Source organism: Schistocerca americana, chromosome 4 (assembly GCF_021461395.2).
Source record: "Schistocerca americana isolate TAMUIC-IGC-003095 chromosome 4, iqSchAmer2.1, whole genome shotgun sequence".
In the NCBI taxonomy this organism is placed as follows: domain Eukaryota; kingdom Metazoa; phylum Arthropoda; class Insecta; order Orthoptera; family Acrididae; genus Schistocerca; species Schistocerca americana.
This window is the reverse complement of record NC_060122.1, coordinates 734033266-734057014: the sequence shown is the minus strand read 5'-3', so window position 1 is coordinate 734057014 and position 23749 is coordinate 734033266. Positions and strand designations below refer to the sequence as shown.

The 23749-nt window shown below is 44.1% G+C and overlaps 1 protein-coding gene across 1 annotated transcript in view; it reads right to left on the bottom strand.

Annotated features, from left to right (window-relative positions):
• Positions 1–704: 704 nt before the first annotated feature.
• Positions 705–23749, bottom strand: part of LOC124613753 (odorant receptor Or2-like) — a 42560-nt gene continuing 19515 nt past the window's right edge. Inside the window, exons 3-6 of the mRNA XM_047142468.1 lie at positions 21413–21515; positions 12626–12727; positions 9782–9937; positions 705–761 (exon numbers count right to left, since the gene is read on the bottom strand). Coding sequence (XP_046998424.1) covers positions 705–761; positions 9782–9937; positions 12626–12727; positions 21413–21515 — 418 coding nt within the window. The remainder of the gene's footprint in view (positions 762–9781; positions 9938–12625; positions 12728–21412; positions 21516–23749) is intronic.

Genomic DNA, 23749 nt, shown 5'->3' with positions numbered 1-23749 from the left:
ACACAACACCACACATCGTATTAACAACCTTAATTTCTTCCAGTCTTTAGATAGGATGGGATGCTCAATCCCGCATCAAGTGCAGTTCTCTGGTTTTCGCCATTTCTAAAAGCTTTTCAGTGAGAAAAGAAGACCCAAAAGTTGCTGATAAAGCGGGAACATGAACGTGCTGCAGTGAAGTTAGCTGTCAGAAAGCTCGCCAAACGAATGCCCATCGGTGGTGAATGTGCTGAAAAGTAACAGATCTCGTGTTTTAAAACTGCCTCACATTGTATTAATAAACTCTGTGCTGTGCCCTCGTTTTTCGGATCACCTACATGATCCTTGATTCTTTTCCTCAATATATCGGGCTTAAAAGTAATTCTTATTCTGCTCCGTATGGCTGTAATTGATACGACAGAGTTGTATTTCAGTTTCAAAAAGCATATTTTGTCGGAGATTAATTTTCTGCCCTGTGTACGTTTTTGCTGTCAGGAGATGCAGAAAAGACACTTGGTGCCATCAGATCTGAGAGGATTTATCATATTTACGGGTTTCGTTCGATAGCTCTTATCATATTAATAGGGCAGGTTAGGAATGACAGATGTTGTTCATTGTAGTTGTTCTGATTCATATTTTTATTGCGTAACTACAACAGCTAACAGTGGATTATAGTGCATTATAGGCACGGCTGGCAGCGTAGATTCTGCGTCAGCTGCGACTGGTCAATCGGAGTTCAGTTGCCTCAGCACCGCATAATAGGAGAAAGAGGCATTCATCAGCTGAAACAGAAAATCATACTGTTAATCAACATACGCTAGAAACGATATAATACGCAACAGGCAGCATTAACTTCTCAAAATGTTTACGACGCTACAGGAATACCGTTAAATAGTTAGGCTGTAAAAACAACATGACAAAATTAAGATGATGATGATATGGTAGCGTGGGGACAAAAAAAATTATGAAATTAGGAAACAACATAAAGCTAAATTTCGTCGATTAACCGTCGGGACCTGTCGTCTTGCATCTTCCTCTTATGGAGAACTTCAGAGGGATTCGTACGAAGCTGCAGAAGGAAAGACCTAAACAATACATACGGCCCGTTCATATTAACGTGACGACCGCCTACGCTACACATCAATGTGCAGACGGCAGGCAGCACTAGCAATGGCGGGTATATAAAGCATGTCGAGGGTCAAGTAGAAAACAGTGCAGTCATTGTCGTAATGCGAGAAGTGAGCGATTTATCTGAAGTCTAAAAGGACGTTATCATTGGTTCAAATCAAATGGGTCTGAGCACTATGGGACTCAACTGCTGAGGTCATAAGTCCCCTAGAACTTAGAACTACTTAAACCTGACTAACCTAAGGACATCACACACATCCATGCCCGAGGCAGGGTTCGAACTTGCGACCGCGCTTTATCATTGGTTTTGAGGCCAAAGGCGGAAGCATTTCGTTTGCCGCCATAGTTAAACTACGCTATGTATGGTAAAATGGCGCTATCCAAAACCGGTGGCGAAACAACTGCAATGCACCACAGGCCATGGACGACAGGGGCGAACAACGGTTGCGGGGTTATGTTCGGGCGAATAGACGAGCAAATGTTGAACAGCTAATCGCCCAGATGAACTGAGGGCCTACCAACTGTATTTCCTGAAAGAACGATCAGTGAATGTTCCAGCGTGTGGGTCTCCACATCAGGCACCTGGTACATGCTCCCACGTTGACTGCTGTTCATCGCATCTGGACGTCCACTGCGGCAGGTGGTCTTTCCAGACGAATCACTTTTTATGCTCTGCGGGACAGACGGTGGTTGCTTCATACGGCGTGAAACGTTTGAAAGCAAACACCTTGCAACAATCGTCGGGAGAGGGAGCTTTATGGTCCGCGGAATGTTTTCGTGGCATTTTCCGGGCGATATTTTCATTCTGGAGGGCGCAGTGGATCAAAACAAGTATGTATCCATCGTCGGGGAGCATTTCAACCCATACATAGTGTTCTTTTTCGTCACCATTATGGCACCTACCAACGGGACTTTGCAACGTATCATCCATCTCACAGTGTGCGTGCTTGGTTCGAAAAGCACTACACTTCCTTGGCTGCCAGATCCCCGAATTTAAAATCAGTCGAGAGTCTGTGGGACTATCTCGATGAGGCTGTTCGGACCACGGATCCTGATCCGAGAAACTTCGCGCAGCTGACCACGGCACTGGTGTAAGCATGGAGCTACATCCCTGTCCGTGCTTTCCAACACCCCACTGACTGTCTTCCTTCTCGTCCAGGTTTTTGACAAGTGGTTACATTAACGTGACTGACAGTGTAATATTACTATTAGTAGTAGTAGTAGTAGTAGTAGTAGTAGTAGTAGTAATTCATCCACAGATTAGTTATACAATAATGCCAGTGTTATATACAAGTGTAACAATATTCAAGTAATTGATTTATGGATCTACACGTATTACACAGTTCTACACTGCTGATCATCGCAACACTATGTTGGGAGTATGCCGCAAACAATAAACGGGCATTTCAGCACGATCGCACTGGGTAAGTAGGAGTAATTCCGTCTATGTTCTGTACACAAGGAAAACTTACGCAATATGTATATCATTCAAAAATGGCATTTGAGTGTTGTTTGTTTCGTTTTGGAATTCGTCAGCACGCAGGATCGTAGCCCACCGAATTTGCGGTTTCTCGTACCTTGAATCTGCTGATCACATTTTGGCTGCGAATATAGGATTAGTGGGTCGAGGGTGGCCACACAGTATCTCAGCAACCACGTACGACTAGGCCTGTGAAGTCGGACATACTGCTAGCTCTGCAGGCAGGATCGCACAGCCACGTCACGTACCTTATGTCGTAAAGTGGTTTCGTTTATAACAAGGTAATTATCACTGATTAGACTCCCTCGACGAGAGTCTGTAGACATGGAAGTTTTCTGTGTATCGTACCGCGTCATAATGTAAAAAACTATGCTGGAGAAACCAAAGTTTCACCCACGGTTACCGTACGCCAGAAGATCCAGAAGAAGGCCACTTTAAACGTGACCGAAGTGTTCATTTTTCCCAATATAGTCTTTTACCTTGTGACGCGGTACGATTCTCAGAAAACTCTTATGTCACGTATCCACGCGAGGTGCATCACAGACTGTCAAGACGGTGACCATTCTTTTGGCATCCCATGGTTCGCCAGCAGTGAGAGGAGCGCCCGACTGTGGTGTGCCCAGCGACAGCTGACACCTGAATGCCACGACGGCGTCCTTCTGAACGAGCCCAAGCATTCGCATGGGAGTGCCCTTGTGCGGAGGCTGCGAGGTGAACAGTCGTTGCCAGACTACATTCGCCATCGTCCTACGGAGCCAGCACCTTGCGTGAAGGTATGGGTTGCCATCGGGGTCACAACACCACCACCTCTGGCTCGCATATTCTGTAATTTGGACAACAGCCGTTTGATTTCTTTACATTTCAAAACTACGGTAGCCACAGCAAATTATAAATAACCGATTGGCATTTCATACAGTATAACACGGATGTTTGCATAACTGCTAAAATACAGTCCTGGAAATGGAAAAAAGAACACATTGACACCGGTGTGTCAGACCCACCATACTTGCTCCTGACACTGCGAGAGGGCTGTACAAGCAATGATCACACGCACGGCACAGCGGACACACCAGGAACCGCGGTGTTGGCCGTCGAATGGCGCTAGCTGCGCAGCATTTGTGCACCGCCGCCGTCAGTGTCAGCCAGTTTGCCGTGACATACGGAGCTCCATCGCAGTCTTTAACACTGGTAGCATGCCGCGACAGCGTGGACGTGAACCGTATGTGCAGTTGACGGACTTTGAACGAGGGCGTATAGTGGGCACGCGGGAGGCCGGGTGGACGTACCGCCGAATTGCTCAACACGTGGGGCGTGAGGTCTCCACAGTACATCGATGCTGTCGCCAGTGGTCGGCGGAAGGTGCACGTGCCCGTCGACCTGGGACCGGACCGCAGCGACGCACGGATGCACGCCAAGACCGTAGGATCCTACGCAGTGCCGTAGGGGACCGCACCGCCACTTCCCAGCAAATTAGGGACACTGTTGCTCCTGGGGTATCGGCGAGGACCATTCGCAACCGTCTCCATGAAGCTGGGCTACGGTCCCGCACACCGTTAGGCCGTCTTCCGCTCACGCCCCAACATCGTGCAGCCCGCCTCCAGTGGTGTCGCGACAGGCGTGAATGGAGGGACGAATGGAGACGTGTCGTCTTCAGCGATGAGAGTCGCTTCTGCCTTGGTGCCAATGATGGTCGTATGCGTGTTTGGCGCCGTGCAGGTGAGCGCCACAATCAGGACTGCATACGACCGAGGTACACAGGGCCAACACCCGGCATCATGGTGTGGGGAGCGATCTCCTACACTGGCCGTACACCACTGGTGATCGTCGAGGGGACACTGAATAGTGCACGGTACATCCAAACCGTCATCGAACCCATCGTTCTACCATTCCTAGACCGGTAAGGGAACTTGCTGTTCCAACAGGACAATGCACGTCCGCATGTATCCCGTGCCACCCAACGTGCTCTAGAAGGTGTAAGTCAACTACCCTGGCCAGCAAGATCTCCGGATCTGTCCTCCATTGAGGATGTTTGGGACTGGATGAAGCGTCGTCTCACGCGGTCTGCACGTCCAGCACGAACGCTGGTCCAACTGAGGCGCCAGGTGGAAATGGCATGGCAAGCCGTTCCACAGGACTACATCCAGCATCTCTACGATCGTCTCCATGGGAGAATAGCAGCCTGCATTGCTGCGAAAGGTGGATATACACTGTACTAGTGCCGACATTGTGCATGCTCTGTTGCCTGTGTCTATGTGCCTGTGGTTCTGTCGGTGTGATCATGTGATGTATCTGACCCCAGGAATGTGTCAATAAAGTGTCCCCTTCCTGGGACAATGAATTCACGGTGTTCTTATTTCAATTTCCAGGAGTGTATAAAACTGAATGCAAAGTGCAATTGTCCGCAACAGCTGTTATTTATTTTGATTTCCTAAACCATACCCGGACGGCAGCCACTGCAAGTCCTCCGGCAACAGGCAGGACACCTTGTACCTTCTGTTGTCAGCCCCTACGATTACTATGACGGTGATACAAACACACATAAGCGTGTCAGCTACCGGAACCAAGATACTCCTGGAGAGCATTTATGAGGGGCGTGCTTGACACAGGTCCATTATGAGGGGCGTGCTTGACACACGTCCACAGGAAAAATATTTTAATCGGTCAAGTGACGAACAGTTCATCGTGATCCTTGCACACACTGGACATTCATCACGGATGATGGTTTCACCAGTTGAAGAAGGCTGCGGACTTCGCCTAGCCACGCCAACTGTTTCTGTACAACTTTCTTTTATAGCTGCCTATACCACACGACATAGCATTATATACACCAGAAGAAGCAACTTAAAAGTTGCGAAAACCGGTTTTGTGAGTCTCTAACCGACTTAAACAAATTCAGAAATAGTAGACTGTTGGACTTTTCATTCAACTTTCTATTCGAAAAGTGTTAACACCTACATGTAAACAACTGCACAACTGTGTGAATGGTCAATCAGTTATGTTTGATTTCTAAGATGTTAAGTCAGGCAGCTGTGCCCTATATCTGTTACCTCCTTGAAGTTATGTTACAACGAGAGAACACATTTTGGCTGGTGCTGGCCTGATGTACTCAATATAGTGTGTGCTCGACGTTTGTCCTGGTCGGCCCGATTCCCCAGAACTCGAACTCATCGAAACGTCTCGTAATGTGTTGGCGAGAGACTGGCATGACACCGCTCACCAGCCAGTCTTCCTGGTGGTCTCTGGAATGCAAGTGAAGCAACATGGGGTGACGTATCCGCACCTGCCGTCCAGGCTCAGTTTGATTCAATGGCCAGAGCTACAGCAATGGGTTAGAGTTATACACTACTGGCCATTAAAATTGCTACACCACGAAGAAGACGTGCTACAGACGCGAAATTTAACCGATAGGATGAAGATGCTGTGATATGCAAAAGATTAGCTTTTCAGAGCATTCTCACAAGGTTGGTAACGGTGGCGACACCTACAACGTGCTGACACGAGGAAAGTTTCTAGCCGATTTCTCATACACAAACAGCAGTTGACCGGCGTTGCCTGGTGAAACGTTGTTGTGATGCCTCGTGTAAGGAGGAGAAATGCGCACCATCACGTTTCCGACTTTGATAAAGGTCGGATTGTAGCCTATCGCGATCGCGGTTTATCGTATCACGACATTGCTGCTCGCGTTGGTCGAGATCCAATGACTGTTAGCAGAATATGGAATCGGTGGGTTCAGGAGGGCAATATGGAACGCCGTGCTGGATCCCAACGGCCTCGTATCTCTAGCAGTCGAGATGACAGGCATCTTATCTGCATGGCTGTAACGGATCGTGCAGCCACGTCTCGATCCCTGAGTCAACAGATGGGGACGTTTGAAAGACAATAACCATCTGCACGAACAGTTCGACGACGTTTGCAGCAGCATGGACTATCAGCTCGGAGACCACGCCTGCGGTTACCCTTGACGCTTCATCACAGACAGGAGCGCCTGCGATAGTGTACTCAACGACGAACCTGGGTGCACGAATGGCAAAACATAATTTTTTTCGGATGGTTAGGTTAGTGGTGTTTAATGTCCCGTCGACAACGAGGTCATTAGAGACGGAGCGCAAGCTCGGGTTAGGGAAGGATGGGGAAGGAAATCGGCCGTGCCCTTTCAAAGGAACCATCCCGGCATTTGCCTGAAACGATTTAGGGAAATCACGGAAAACCTAAATCAGGATGGCCGGAGACGAGATTGAACCGTCGTCCTCCCGAATGCGAGTCCAGTGTGCTAACCACTGCGCCACCTCGCTCGGTTTTTTTCGGATGAATCCAGGTTCTGTTTACAGCATCATGATGGTCGCATCCGCAGAATTCATCTCCACGAAAAAATGCAGCCGTCAAGCAGTGCCAGAGAGTCACGTTTGCAGAACTAAGTGGTACCGGTTGATGTGCGTGCAGATTTTCGGTTGCCCGTATTCAGTTCTCCGTATGGCATGTCCTTGGTGATGGAAGTAGTTTCGTCTGTCCATAGAATGTTCTATGGTCATTTATTGTCCACTTCCATGCGACGAAGAAATTCCAGAGCGAACGTTTATCTTTCTAACAGGTCGCAGGAAGAAACTCCTGAACGCGGGTGACTCTAAAAGGATAACAATGCAGGACGTTTCGCTGGATTTTATGCACTGTGCTCGCAGGCATGTTGAACGTTCAAGCAATTCACTGTGAGTGCATGTTTGCACACTACTGCTCGACATCTTCGCCAGATGTCCGATCAACTGCTTTCCTCCCTCTGCCACACAGCACTCCTAAGGAACCTGTCTTTTCGAATTTTGTAATCATTTGCTCCAGGGCCTTAGCAGGCATCTCACCGACCACTTTTTTCCATACACCCTAGTGTCCAGAACTGCATGGCTACTGGCCCACAGTCGCCGTTCCTATGAAAGAGCCTTACCAGCAGCTCGTGGCCCTTGATGGAGACAGTTACGTTGGGCGTCTCAGACGCAAACTCAGGCACAACCGTGTGCCCCGCGTGTTCATTTACATATTCTGGCGCTTAAAGTGCCATCTATTTTCGTCAACTTCTTTTGTTCCATAACGTTTCCCCTTACGTCTGAGCCGTAGTAAAGTTAGCTTTGAAAAGCGCGCCGCAGCGCGTAGCGTGAAGCAGTTGCCCTCCGTTTTCTGGCGGTGGCGCCGTTGTCGCAATTGAAGGCTTCAATGTCTCCCTCTAGCGGGAAAGGGGAAAAGTGGACTGTTCGGGGGTGGGTTGAAGAAGTGGCTGTATGGGCTCTCGAGGAGAGTTGGCAGTCGGGGCATCAAGAAGCGACTTCTCTGCCGGTGCTAGAGGGACAGCACGCAGACCGCGGCATCAGCGTAAGCGACGCGAGCAGCGGCTCCGTGGTATGGGGAGTTAACTGCTCGTCGCGAAAGGAAACTTCCTGATTGTAGGTCCGCAAGGGGCCTAATCTGCAGTTCGCCCGTATGCTGTTGAGCGGCGAGGAGGTTCTGAAAATCGGCGCGCCTTCCTGCGTCCGTTGAAACGGCTGGCATCGGGGGGCTCGGCAGAGAATTTGGAGGTGCTGCGTTGGTTCTGTCCTGGGAGTCGTAACGCACCAGAAATTGAGTATTGATTGTTAACAGATTTTATGAAGTTTAATTGAATTTACTGTTAATTATACCAGCCGTATTTTTTGGGGGGTTTCACGCCATTCATTCCCGTCTGTCCACCCGCAGGAAGGTGGTAATATTAGAAAGGGTGGTCCATTTGTCCCCTTTTGAGGACGAAAGAGGGGGGGGGGGGGTCAGAGTAAATCTGTGGTTCGTATTGCTTCTTTCTCCTCCCAGCTTATTATTCGACTGTTAGCCTCTGCCATGTCTGTGAAAGTCTAAGGCACCAACGACTGTACTGTTTAAAATGCAAGGCACTAAGACCTGATCCATTCTCTCGCCTGCCATAACTAGTATTACTAGAACCACGTGTAAAAGGTACTCTAAGAAACAAGAAAAATTCCTTTTGCCTCGTGGTAAGAACTGGTCAATTGCATAACGAATTCCTACTCATCTGGAAACTGTAACTTACGTAAATTTGTGTTTATGTATATTTGGCTATAATCAAGCAAGGTTAATGTATGCCGTAGTGGATTTTTTTATATTGTTTCTAGTCAGCAAAAACTGTTGTGTGTTTTTCCAGTTCAATACCTTTTAAGGCTTTTACTCAACGTGCTTATGTGATTTATGCAGGTAGTTGGTTATTAGTGTGTTTTCTTGGCATGCAAAAGTTTGCCATTTCATTACGGGTAGAAATTGTTGCCTTGAAAGAAGAACGTTGTAAAAGTTCGCAAATCTTACCTGACGAGCGTGTGTGTTTGCCGTAAGTTAACTGGCAGAAATTTGTAAAATTTGTTTTTTTTATATATATTTTGGATATGTTAATGTTATTATGTGTGAATGTCCCCCCGTATGCATGACTCATGCGTTTTGGTTTTTCTATTTTGAGAACTTTTGTAAACAGCCTTGTCTTCATATGTTGCAGACAAGTTAGATTCTGCGCCATTTAATGAATGGAGTGAAATTCACCTGTAATTTAGCTGAGCTTGAAATATTATACAGCGTCGCGTTTATACGTTAAATTGCTTGCCTGTCCTTGCCTTTTACTGACGTGAATATTTTTTTATGATACTTAATAATTTAAAAGTCCTTTCCCATCGTAAATTGTGATTCATTTGTTAATGATTGTTGGTTTTTTTTAAATATCGTAAAGTCGTGCACGAAATTTGAATAGTGTTACTCCAAGTTGTGTGTAATTTCACCAGTTATTCCTTGGCACCTACTTCCACTTGACATTTTGTGTACTGATTGAGATTAATAACCTTTGGTGAACCAGTAGTAATTGTACGGTTCAACGTCAATAAAACGTTGTTCAAATTTGACGTCATTGTGAGTAGCGACTCTCTTTCTACAGCATTTTGAAACTGGAACCTTAATTATGGACACTCCATATATCAGGAGCTCAGTAATGTGGACCCAACTGTTTTGTTTAACGTGCGAAGCGCAATGTCGACAGAATTAATACTCGTAGGAAATTGATAGAAGTCTGAAGGTAACGACAGCATGCTTCGAGGGTGTTTTTCCAGTTCAGCAATGTGGGTGACGGAGGGGATGGGATGTGAGGATCTGGTGGTGCAACAATCCAAGCAGTACATCCCGACCTACCAGTAGGAAGGTCTCCCTGGAGATGGTGTAGAACTTGCTGGCCGTCAGTCGCAGCGGGCGGTGGGCGCGGCACAGGAAGAGGCGCAGCTCCTTGCGGAAGCGAGGCGAGGCCCCCACCCACTGGCTGCTGTAGGCCGACAGCTGCAGGCGCTCGCTCTGCGCAGCGAGTAAGCAGCCAATGTGAACGGCGAGAAAAGCCACAAGGGCGAGTGGATAGCTTGAAATATTTGTAATACATGTAGCCTAAACTCTATAATCGCAATATAGCATAGAACAGTGTATTCATTTTCATCAATAAGGACGGAGGTAACCGCTGCTGTGTCAAAGCAGGTGTAAAAGCATGGCCACAGATGCTGGGCACCATCGTCACTTCTGTTCGAGTTCTTTCGCGTGATCTTCCGCCGACTGATCGCCTGGCACGACCATCCTTTAACGTTAGAGTATTCTTTGTAACGTGCTACTTGTAAATATTCCTAAAAATGTTGCATTCCTCATGAGCCGTTTGTTTATTGGCACCTAATATGAAATTATGGGACGAAAGAATAGTAATTAAAATACACTACTGGCCATTAAAATTGCTACACCAAGAAGAAATGCAGATGATAAACGGGTATTCATTGGACAAATATATTATACTAGAACTCACACGTGACTACATTTTCACGCAGTTTGGGTGCAGAGACCCTGAGAAATCAGTACCCAGAACAACCAACTCAGGCCGTAATAACGGCCTTGATATGCCTGGGGATTGAGTCAAACAGAGCTTGGATGGCGTGTACTGGTACAGCTGCCCATGCAGCTTCAACACGATACCACAGTTCATCAAGAGTAGTGACTGGCGTATTGTGACGAGCCAGTTGCTCGGCCACCATTGACCAGACGTTTTCGATTGCTGAGAGATCTGGAGAATGCGCTGGCCAGGGCAGCAGTCGAACATTTTGTGTATCCAGAAAGTCACGTACAGGACCTGCAACATGCGGTCCTGCATTATCCTGCTGAAATGTAGGGTTTCGCAGTGATCGAATGAAGGGTAGAGCCACCGGTCGTAACACGTCTGAAGTGTAACGTCCACTGTTGAAAGTGCCGTCAATGCGTACAAGAGGTGACCGAGACGTGTAACCAGTGGCACCCCATACCGTCACTCCGAGTGATACGCCAGTATGGCTATGACGAATACACGCTTCCAATGTGCGTTCACCGCGATGTCGCCAAACGTGGATGCGATGCAGCGTCAGTGCAGCGTCAAGGGTAACCGCAGCCATGGTCTTCGAGCAGATAGTCCATGCAGCTGCAAACGTCGTCGAACTGCTCGTGCAGATGGTTGTTGTCTTACAAACGTCCCCATCTCTTGACTCAGCTATCGAGACGTGGCTGCACGATCCGTTACAGCCATGCGGATAAGGTCCCTGTCATCTCAACTGCTAGTGATACGAGGCCGTTGGGATCCAGCACGGCGTTCCGTGTTACCCTCCTGATCCCACCGATTCCATATTCTGCTAACAGTCATTGGATCTCGACCAACGTGAGCAGCAATGTCGCGATACGATAAACCGCAATCGCGATATTCTACAATCCGACCTTTATCAAAGTCGGAAGCGTGATGGTACGCATTTCTCCTCCTTACACGAGGCACCACAACAACGTTTCACCAGGCAACGCCGGTCAACTGCTGTTTGTGTATGAGAAATCGGTTGGAAACTTTCCTTATGTCAGCACGTTGTAGGTGTCGCCACCGGCGTCAACCTTGTGTGAATTCTCTGAAAAACTAGTCATTTGCATATCCCAGCATCTTCTTCCTGTCGGTTAAATTTCGCGTCTGTAGCACGTCATCTTCGTGGTGTAGCAATTTTAATGGCCAGTAGTGTAGTTGACTCACAGTGCTTCTGTTGTTAATCAGCCGACGGGTGCGCAGAATTCAAGTGATACTACAAATTATCGTGCAGTCGCACGTTCTAAATATGGTTTACGTATTTGGAAGGGCAGGGGTGGGGTTGCAATGGTAATTTATGTTTACAAAAGTGTCTGTACTGCAGAAAGGCGAGTGTAGATGACGATGCAAACTGTGAGGGAGACTGGATTTCTAACCTAGGCGCCTATTGTTCGTGACAATGTACTGTCAATTGAACTGTATGAATTATCTTCGATTCTGATGCAAAGATTCTCTTCCACTCCACCTATACTTCAAGTCCTTGCAACGATATTGTTCTGACATAAGTGTGTTTATGTAAAACAGTCACAACGAACAGTAGATGTCCCATTTGGAGTTAGACTGTCTGTTGCAACTTCTAGCTTACAAAATAAGTGAAAACAGTTCCAATAAACATAAACTGTATTTAATATAAACTGTACCTTGATGAGAGTATATTATAAAACAAAAGTTTGTAACTGGTCTATGATACCTCGTGACAGACGCTAGAGTCTTTAACGGCCCGAAGAACTATTGATTTTAACTACCTGTGGAATATACAGGCACGAGATGGAAAACATCTTGTGGTCTTGATACTACTTCTAAATTCTATAAGAATATTTTGCACGCTCTCTTTATCAGCTTATATGAGTAACCAACATGTTTACAGCTCAGTGTGAGTCAGTGACCAGCATGTACACAGACAAAAAGTAGGGGAGAAAATGATACCGGTACACCATGTACCTTCACCCATAAATCGTAGGGTACAGGTGACACATCTAGAAGCAGTGAGACGGATATTAGTGATATTCTACGTGTAATAACATTTCTTAAGTGACGTAACGTCTTGAATTGTACAGATATCTGTTTTCTCAGGCTGTTAGGGAAGTAACGCCAGTAACTTGTCCTCGATACCGGATATACGTTGGAGAACTTACCTCTGTCAGGACATCGTTCCCAAACCAACAGTAGAGCAGTAGCTGCTCTGCAATGGCAGCCAGGTATGAGCCGTACTTGAAGACCCAGCCAGAGTCTGTCTTCTGTATGTACATGGAACGTCACAAGTAACACACGCTTGTGTTAATTCTGATTCAATATGCACATGCAATTACTATAAATTGATCTTAAAGATGCTATCGTAGTTCTACAGATACATATAAATGAGTTATAAATGTACAAGTAATGACCATCGAAATTTATTTTTAAATATATAAGTATATGGTATGAAAATGATAAAAGTGCATTCGTAGCCAGTTTGCGGTAAACAGCTTCACTGGCATACACTGAATTCGAGACTTCATATTGCTATCTAGCATCATGTAACGATTATTACTTTAAATTTATTGATTATGCGACGTTGTAGTCTAGAAATTAGTCTGTGTTAGTGAAACCGTTCAGAAGCAAATGGGTATGCATAATTTACGTCAAATTAAAATTAATTTTCTTAGCGAGATGGTCGTTTAAATACACTTTTGTTGAAACAATTAATTAATATCTATTTATTGTCGTGTACTTTCCCGGATATACTTTCAAAAATGAATTTAGATGATAAAAAGCATTCTATAATGACAACTATTGAGTCTTCTGATACAGTACAAACTCAAAGATGTAGCCTGAGTGCCGCGCGGGATTAGTCGAGCGGTCTGAGGCGCTGCAGTCATGGACTGTGCGGATGGTCCCGGCGGAGGTTCGAGTCCCCCTTCGGGCATGGGTGTTTGTGTGTTTGTCCTCGGGATAATTTAGGTTCAGTAGAGTGTAAGCTTAGGGACTGATGACCTTAGCAGTTAAGTCCCATGCGATTTCACACACATTTTTTGTAGCCTGAGTGAAAAGGACGAACTGTTTTAAATGAATAGAATCATAAACTAAAATGACGGATTAAATTAGAGCTATGGAACTTGCTGTATTAGACTCTTTCCATTCTTTCCATCCATAATACACAAAAATTTGTTTCAATTCCCGTTTGGAATCCATTCACGTTACATCGGCCGAACATTTTGTAGCTGATATTTGTTCGCATATTGTTTACTTATGCGCAAATGAAACAAGTCTATATTTCATTTTTTCCTTAATCATTTTCGAGAGTGTCTTTTTGTATTCCTGCGAATTAATATGCCTTTGACCATTTTGAGGTCTGTTTCTTCTGAAATGTGAAAATTGCCTTAATCTTTGGTAATGGAATGTTCATCCATAAAATCGGTGGAAGTTTAATTGTAGACATGACTGGAATTCGAATCAAATGCGCGGCTTCTATGAATTATGTTATTAATGTTGAACTACCTGCTAAGTAAGTAAAAATTTAATATTAGCACTGGTTCCTCTCATCTCAACAGTTTCTACTGTTCGATGTTCTTATAGTAATATAACTTGCATCAGAACTGGTGGTAAGTTTAAAGATATCAGCTACACGTGAAACTTACGCAGCAGCTGTTATCTGTTGAGTAAGGAACAGGAATCAGGCTGACATAGCGTCCACGTCGAGGTCACTAGGGCCGTGTGCTGATCACGACTGCCGTGGAGAGAGGCGGTAATGGACACACGTCTTAATGCGGAACGAAGAACTGCTCTCGCTCGCTGTTAAAATTTTGCTTGTGCAACTGTTTGTTCTAGCTGAGAGCGCTCTCACGGTAGCCTTCAAGTGAGCTGAGCAGTTCTTATATTCTGGAAAATGACGTCATTTGAGTGGTAAAGTTGTCTAGCCGAGGATTCGAAATGTGTCTAATTCTTCGTTCACCGTCATATCACACGTATATGCCTTGGCACTATTTTCTTGTGATTTCTTGGGATACACGCCACAAATACAGTAAGTTTCGAGTATTAATAAAGCAAACTACCTCAATTATTTGAAATAGTCATCTTTCTTGATAGATGCTACACTGCTAAAACAACTATTAAACTTTATCTTCAGTCCGTTAATTACTAAATGAGGTCTTTATCATTTCATAACTAACGTGGTTTCAGCCAGAAGAGCAAACGATAATAGATAGTCTAATGTCACTGGTAAGGCTTTAGATTCGAAGATCGTCACTTCACCAGTTCCTCACTATTTCGTTCAATCTGTTCCACATGCAGGCAAGGCTTGACTCCAGACTCATCATTCCTTGTTATTTCCTTTAAAAAATGAAGCACTTGAATAATCCTGATAAAATAGGAAGTAATTTAAAGACATTAAATTCCTAGGCAGAGTAGGAACCGTATTGTTTTGCGACGCACTGAGGTAAATGTTATTGATTTATAACTCAATTAAATTCATTGATATGAGATGATTGACACCGATGACTATGAATTTAGTCTAATGCAAAGTCCATTTCACAATATCGTAAAACATATCTCACGAACATAGACATTCTTTGGCAACGCAATTTACATAGACTTGTTCAGTAGCATGTTTTTTTTTTTTCCTGTAGGGAAAAGTAATGTACCTTGGAAAACGTTTTAGACTTCCGCCTCTATCCAGCACTTCAGAAGAAGTTTATTACATTTTCTTATTCCATTTTGAAATGATACCATTCACTTCATGTGTGCTGCAGCCACTTTATGAAATTAAGAAAAAGTATGCTCTGGTAAAGTGAGGTTTCCCAATTCCTAGGATAAAATGTTCACTTCAAATTTAAAAGTGTTGCAGTCGAGGCAATCTTGTCAATACTGCATTTAATAGTCTATGTGTTACACTATAGCTCTAGTACAAATATATAAGTATTGTTGGTGGTGCCTTTAACTGACACCCCATATTTTGGCGAAAATACATGTTTAAACTAGGTGGTATGCATAAAACATGGTCCGAAATTGTGCTGAACGTATTCTCCGAAAATTATTTCGAGCAGTTAGTTCAAGAGCCCATTCGAATAGTAAACGATTGTGGAAACACACTTGACCTCTTAGGAACAAATAATTCTGAGCTTATAACGAGTATCACACAGGTGTGTTGGTCCTGCTTAAACAAAGGAAGTAGCAAGACGGACATTGAGACACCTGAGCGCTGGAGCACAATAGAGGCGACTGGGCGGTATTGTAGCCGGACGGGTAGGATTATACTTTGGAAACTACGAAAATCTTGGACGCAGCTCAGCTGAGAGGAATGAGGAAGCGTCACCTTGGAAATCATGCAGGCTGGGTTATTTCCACGGAGTTTTACTCAGATGCGTACCATTGTACGAGTAAAGGTTTTTCCTCTCAAAGTTTCCGCGCTGAACGACAAAAGACTAAAATATGGTTGCTCGGCGTTCGGAAGAATCTGTACAGAGGGAGACTATTTCGTGGTTTCGGGAATATGATTCATTCTCGGAATTACGAGGGTGGGGAGCCGAGCCTTGCTGGGAAGCCAGCAGTGGAGAGAAGAGATCTTCCATTGTGAGCGCCTGTGTGTGGCGGTCGCTCGCTATCAGCTTTGTTGGTACAGACGGACTTGCTGTCTTCGCTCTCAGGAGAGTTTATAGTTAGAACAGTTAGGCACTGTACTGTTGCGAACATATACGGGTTGGAAGTCGTCGTTGAGTACGCAGCGTTCAGTAATTGAGAGCACTTCTTCTGCCTATACTTACGTTGAGACGTTATCTGAACTCCGTCCTTGTGGCTGGGAGTTTGCGTTTCTCGTCTGTAGAACACAGAGAGGAGAAGACAGTATTAGAGTATATTAGTCAGAGGACTACTTTCTGCCATCCCAGTGTTTGAAAGAGTTTTTTTGTGGCTAGAGTTCTTTCATCGTCGCAGACGAGTACGAGAACCATCACTTCGACGCAGAGGATGCAGTACATACGGTGATATTGCTTCGGTTTATTAGGGCTATAAAGCTAAACAGTTGTGATCACGTTAGCTTATTTCCACTGAGGTTCCACACCACCGTAGATCATCTTTGAAAATATTGTCTTCTAATGTTTGGTACATAGATGATGTCAGTCATTTCGCGTTATTGATATTTGATCGCGCGGTCATAATAAGGGGCAGAGCTGGGCACTTGATTATTAGTTTTAGTTAGGAAATATAGACAATTGTACTTCAAGGGTTGATTTTAATGTGTAATAAATATATTAAACAACAACTTTTATCAGATAATAGTATTAGTTGCCTTAAACATTCATTTATGTTGATGTTGTAATTTGTATGTTAAAGAGCATTAATAGATCCTAAGATCTGCTTCAGGGGTAGTCAGACAGAGCCAAATCATCATTTTAGCGTTCAATATTTTCCGTTGCGCACATGAATTTTACACACGCCTGTAGTAGTAGCACCATGGAATATTATAAAAGTATGTATGTATCATTGTATGTATGCATGTTCCACATATCCTCCTAAATCGCTAAGTCGATTTCAAACAAACTTGGTACACACATCGCTTACTGTCTGGAAACTACTGTGGTGTAGGAATCACCTCCCTCTCATGGGGTGGGAATGGGGGTGAAAAAGTATTGCAATTCATTATGCACAAACAGCTACACTACAGTCATCCAGTTGTAAGATGGCAAGAACTATGCCCCTTACAGAAAGTCATTAAAGATCACCTAACTCACGTTGAGCCAATAGTAGGGCTGAACAAAAATGACTGGCAAGGACAATGCATCTTATAGAGGGTATAGTATGGACATATTGGAATAATTAATGTTGGGTGATGGTTTTAAAGTAATTCACACAACATGAAAAACTTTGTTGAAACATGTCGATTTACTGGAGGCTAGTTTATCCCAGGGAAGTATACAGAGTGACCGTGGTCGGTCGGCGGGGGAGTGGCGAAGGGAAGCGACAATAGGCAGCTTAGGGTGGCGCAAGCTCTGAGAAAGTGGTAACGGGGCATGGCCTCCAGTTGCCTTAAGATGAGTGACAGTGAGTCGGTGGTTGACCCCATGCTGGTGTACTGGGAAGCAGACGGAGAACTTGTACACCTGTTGATAAATGTCCGTCGTCCCGTTTTCAGTGATCTTGCGAGAAAGACACGCAAAGCTACGGTGGAGCTGTCAACAGAGGTCAAAATATGCGTGTTCATGACTATAGCAACTTCACACTGAATTCACGATCCTCAGAGCCTGAAGTAAATCAGGTGAAGGGCGTTAGAATGAAATACGTAGGACCAAGGAATTTGAAGTACTCTCCTGGGAGTCAGAATTCCGGAAAAATTGGTGATTGTGCAGACGCTAACCTTGATGGGTGGCATGGGAGGAGCTAAATAGCAGAAGTTGAGAGGAAGGGAAATTTTGTGGGAATTTGTTCACTTCCCAGAGCAGGCATTGGTCAGCGCTGGGAAGCAACGCATAATTAACGCGACTTGCGCTGCAATTGGCGTAAGTGATTTTGCTGGAGGGGAAACCGAGGCGAAGAGCGGACTGTGAGAAGTCTCCATAGAGGTCTTCCATTCCCAGCTTGCCTAGAGTGCGGACGTGGCGTTCTTTACTCAGCTTGCCTGAGAAAGAGTGAGCATCTCTGCAGTTCAGGACTTAGCAAATGGAACGATTGCGCTTGGAGATAGGAAGTTTTGGTTCAGCTATGTACTGAGCAAGATAGCTAGGAGTGAATAGATGAGCGCAGCCTTGCAGCACCATGAGGTCGGCCGACGTCCGCACAATGACACCACTCTGCCACGCTGAATTCAGTGATTTGCACCCGCTCCGGCCAGTGATTAATTTGTTGGATCACGTCAGCAAAGTTTCCACGAGGGTTTCATGAGCCGTGCATTGTAGAATTCTTCTCACACTTCACATTACGCCTGGGCCAGTCGCTAGTAATTACTTTTGATTTATCGTGCATTGCTCCACGCAAACGCAATTTATTACCACTGCCTGTTAGGAGAGTCATGTAATGTGATAATTGAAGGTCGTGAGTTAAAATAAATCTGTGCTAATCGACTGCATCTGTTTTCAATCAAGTAGTTGAAATCCCAAGTCACTTTCTTAATTAATTTTATGTTCAATATTTGCATCTGGTGTTCAATAGCTGAATATAACATCAATGTGCACCCCTTTTTAATTAAAAGGGATCAATTCTTAACCAATTAATGTCAACACTGCCACCGCAGTTCAATCAGGAGTCACAGGGCCTTATTACTTTCTTAGCGTTATCCGACACTGCGGCAGTTTTGCAGTCTCTATTGATCTGTTAGTCAATTAGCTGGGGTGAACACACGCCAAAACCAGGTAAGTGACGGGTGGGGTGTTACACAGTATTTGATGTGAGCACTTAGTGAAGCGACCTGCCACAAACTTTGCACATAACTTCAAACATTTACCAGACTTTTTCTCTCTGACACTCCATACAAAATGATGAAAGGAAAAATGTTTATCGCTTGCTAAATTTCGCTGTGCCTGCAGTAGAACTGTCGCATCAGGCATGACGTTTCAGTTTTTAATTTCTTTGCTTCTAACCCTATTCGCAGCATAGTTTGTAGACAGTATTCACATGTGCCACTGAATGTACTTGATCGGTTTCAGCCAATCTTGGTACACATATTTCTTACTATCTGTGGTGATAAGAGCCAACAAACTCATATTGGGGTGTGGTTGATAATATGAAAAAAATTCGAATAGCTCTAAGCACTATGGGACTTAGCATCTGAAGTCATCAGTCCCCTAGACTTAGAACTACTTAAACCTAAGGATATCACACACATCCATTCCCGAGGCTGGATTCGAACCTGCGACCGTAGCAGCAGCGCAGTTCCGGACTGAAGCGCCTAGAACCACTCGGCCACAGCGGCCGGCGATAATATGGAGATAGAAGGGGAAGGAAGAGATGGACAGACAGAGGAGAGGAAATAGGAGATGTATACACATAGGGGAGGGGGAGATAAATGGCGAGAGAGAAATGGTGAGAAAATAGTAGAGGAAAATGGACTGAGAGAAGTGGAGTGGATGATGGATAGGGAGAGGGGAGTAGAAAATGAACAGGAATAGGGAGAGAGGGGAAATAGGAGATGGATAGGCAGAGAGGGAAAGATGAAATGGACAGAGAGGTGGAGGAGAAGCAGATGGGATTAGAGGGATTGACGAGGTCATGAGGATGGAGGAGATGGAGAAGTGGAGGATGAGGTGGACAGAGGGGGAAGGAGAAGATGGTTGGGGGGGGGGGGGAGAACTGATGGAATGACGGAAAGAAGCAGATGAACAGATAGGCAGGAGGTAGCGGGTGTGGAGGAGTTGCACTGAGAGAGGGGCAGTGAGAGATGGGCAGAGAGAGGGGAGGAGGAAATATACAGAGAGAGGGAGAAGGAGGAGATGGACTGACAGAAGAGTGGCACAACTACACATCTGTACAGCGTGGGTACTCAGCTAGTAGTACAATAAAGCTTCCTGGGACGAGCACAGTTTTTAATACTTTCGACGCAAAAGAGATTGTCCTTTGTATGTTAAATCAGTCGGAATACATACAACTGTGGTAGCAACAATGTATGAGTCAGTTATTTTCCGTGGCTAGCAATGCCATCTTAGGAAAATAAAACACGTTTAGTTTTTGCGGCCTCTGGAGTGACCGAAATTATGAGCAAATTATCTTATCTCATAGGAACTCTTGAGCTGATTCAAAAAGTGTTCTTGGATTTTGTGAGTCAGACAGAGTTGTGATTGATATTTATTAATATTAATTCACTTGACGCATTTGGGATTCAGTTGTATGTGCAAAACATCTTTTGTCCTCCAAGACTAGCTGAATATAATTTACTTTACAAAACATTTAATTGAATTTCGATATTTCACAACATATTGCTTTGCCAATAGGAGATAGAAATTTGTAACTTGCCAATAGATTAGGTGTCATAATTCCTCAATCATTTGTTGCAGAATGTGGAGTAATGAATTCATCTGGTTTGAATATTTGAAATAGGAATTTTCTTACAGCGTTACTAAACAATTTCAGAAGGACTGTACTGTATTTGCGGAATCGGTACGCTCTCAGTAATGTTGTGCTGTTGCTAAAAGCAATCTTATGAATAACAAAAATAGAATTCACGAAAATCAGTTTACATTAGGATCAAAGAGTTCGTTGCAAGGTGTCGCGATCGAGTTTTCTTCGGTAATCGGTAATCAATTACTTGTATTATATTTCGCGGTCTCTTGTCTTGTTTGCGTACAAAAATGTTTCCAACCTGTTGCCTATTCTTTACTCTTGTCCCTGAACGTGCATGTAGTACAGTTTGTGTGTTTATTTTTTTAATGTAATGGAGCGTAGTGTGATGCATGGATATTTTTAATTTAAGACATTCGGAAATCGAAGTTTTGGTTGTTGGAGGAGCGGTATTGGAAAAATGTTGAATGTGGCTAGTACACTTGTCATGGAGTGTGTAAAGTGTGGGTGCCTAGGTGTTCAGATTAGATTCTTGGAGGGGATGAGCACAAAGTAAGAGGGAAGAGGACTGCATGGCGTTATTCTGAAGATCTTCTGGTGGTCTCTTGCTCTACTATTTCCTCTATCAGTGCAAGCAGTAAATTATTTCTTATGTTTACTTGTAAATTTATGATTTACTTTTCTAATTTGTTTTTGTGAATATTATAATTTTCTTATAATGTCGCTATTGTTTTAATTGTTTATTCAGATTATCTTAGTGTTCTTCTCCAGTGATTGCCTTGTCATTATATCCTATTAGCCCAACACATGGAGACTCTCATGCGTTCTTTGTTTTGGATATCGAACGTTCTACCAGGCAACACCAGCAATTATATTAAACTGTTTCAGTATACACACAGACTCTTCAAGTTACAATGCTGTCTCAGCAGATTTCTTGTGAGCGTTGTTTGCTGCGTGCTTACACCAGTGGTGGTGACGAATGCGGTGGCGCTGATGGTGACCACGTCAGCCAGCACCTGTCCCAGCAGTATGGGTCCCAGCAACGTGCTCAGCTGCTGTACGCATCTGGAACAGCACGCGAAACGTTTCGGTCCCCTGACAGGAATCACTTACAAAGTTTAAAAGACTAGTGTTACAATATTTACAAGAAAAATGAAATCGTATGTAGTGTAATTCGCACGTTCGAATATTCTATGACTATCTGAAATCTCGTGTACAGAACTAGACAGTAACTAACAAGTATCATGATCTAGGAAAGTATAATTTTAGGATGCACTGCTCCATGAACTTAAGCTCGTAGAGAATTCTTTGATATGTCATGTATGGAATCAGTTTTCTCGTCCCCGAAAGAGAAGGAAATCCTACAAGTTATAAGACATCGCAAAGCATAATCTGAGAATGAGTGCTTCATTGAAGTAAGTTTTTTAAATAAATACCCCTAAACACATCTGATGCCTTTCGAGCCATTTGTAGTGATCTGTGTTAGCAGTACCTTCCGTTTGTTGAGGTTTTCACTTGTGTATCAAATACATTTTTTTCATGTTTGTCATTTCCTGTGCGCTTTTCTTTCCTTTTGAGTGACCGAAATTGGTGCAGAATTTCTGCCATTAATCTTTAGCGTTCTCTAATATGGAAATGCCACCGATTTTAATAGCTTTTAATCGGTCGTATGCCATGTTTTATATGCTGAAATTTTGAAGACAAATTTGGAGAGTACAGCAAAAAATGGACTTCACCCTCTTCTAGAAGAAAAATGATCCAATCGTCAGCAAAAAGTTGTGACATCTGCAATGCTTACAGTGAAAAGTATTAGACGCCCGCTCCAGTCTATTTTTATAATGTTGCGAATAACAACTGCCATGCGCTTCACAGTGGTTCCCAGAGTGTAGATGTAGATGTGGGTGCAGATGTAGCTCTCTCTCTCTCTCTCTCTCTCTCCCTCTGTAAGTACCTGTTATACATTGTGTAACAGGTGTAAGTGCATATATTTTTATATGTGGTACCTTAATATGTATACACAGCTGTGTGTTGGTTGTCTTTTTCTCTATGTCAGGCAGTCTTTCCGAAAAACTCACATAATTTACTACCCGATATTTTGTGCATGATCGTAACTGCAGCACTAAGTGGACTGCGCCTGCGTTATAGCCTAGCCGTTTTGAGTCCACGCATAAATATTTCAACACCTGACATGCTGCCCAAAGAAAATTAAGCAAAAATGGTTTGTACTTGCCACTTATACATGGAGGTACTGACCAACCTCTAAACTAGTTACTCCTAATAGCTGTAATTGCTAGTCCGTAAATGAAGTAAACACTGATATAATGTTGTTCTGTACTCTATCCTCAGTCACCAATAAATACATCTTTACTTATACCCATTACAACACGTATACGAGAGCCAAAATTGGTTGATGTGTGTTTTGCCATCCTTGGCTTCCCTTCTGTGTTTCATGTGTGGACTACTCTATTAACAGATTGAGGGATCAACGGAGACGTAGTAGATCTAACATTACGACTCCTTGTGTGTTATTTACTATACGTAATAATGTGAAATTTGAAGCCAAAGTTTCATATTTGTTGTGCTTATTTTGCGCAAAAAATTCTGGACTTTACGTTCATCCCAACCGAAGATCATCAAATTTTCGGCAAAGAATAAATCATTTCAGTTTGGGTTACCTACGCCAAAATATTGTCAACGTAATTACAAGGTTCATCCAGAAAGTAAATTCCGATCGCGTCCAAAGATGGCGTGAGTAATGTGATAGGGTTTGACATGCGCAGGAGTAGAGAGGAGGTACGTGGGAATAATGTAGTGCAGTTTCAGTCTTGAAAGAGAAGTGGTTATACCACATTGCTAGGATAAAATGGCTGCTCTGACACTGTCTCTTGCCAATTGGAGGTTGCTGTACTTATCCGATTTTTGTACGCTCAGAAGCAATGTCCACTAGAGGTCCATCAGCAATTGTGCCACGTGCATGGACATGACATTATGAGCGACAGTATTGTCAGACGATTGTCAGGGTAATTCGCTGAAGTTGTTAAACTTCAGCTGTCATTTACTTTGCACAATTCGCTACAAGTTTCGGGTAATGGCAATTATCAAGCTCAGCCGGCATAAACGGCACGTAAGTTAAACCACAATTTGAACAAAAGTAAACTGCTCTTTTAAGCCCACGACAGCACTCAAAAAATTTCTGACAATAATAACTGTATACGATAATTTTCTTCAAGAAGCAAGTCCGCGTCGACAGCTGGTAACTACAGGAACCTCGCAATTGGCAGCAGACAGTATCAGAGCAG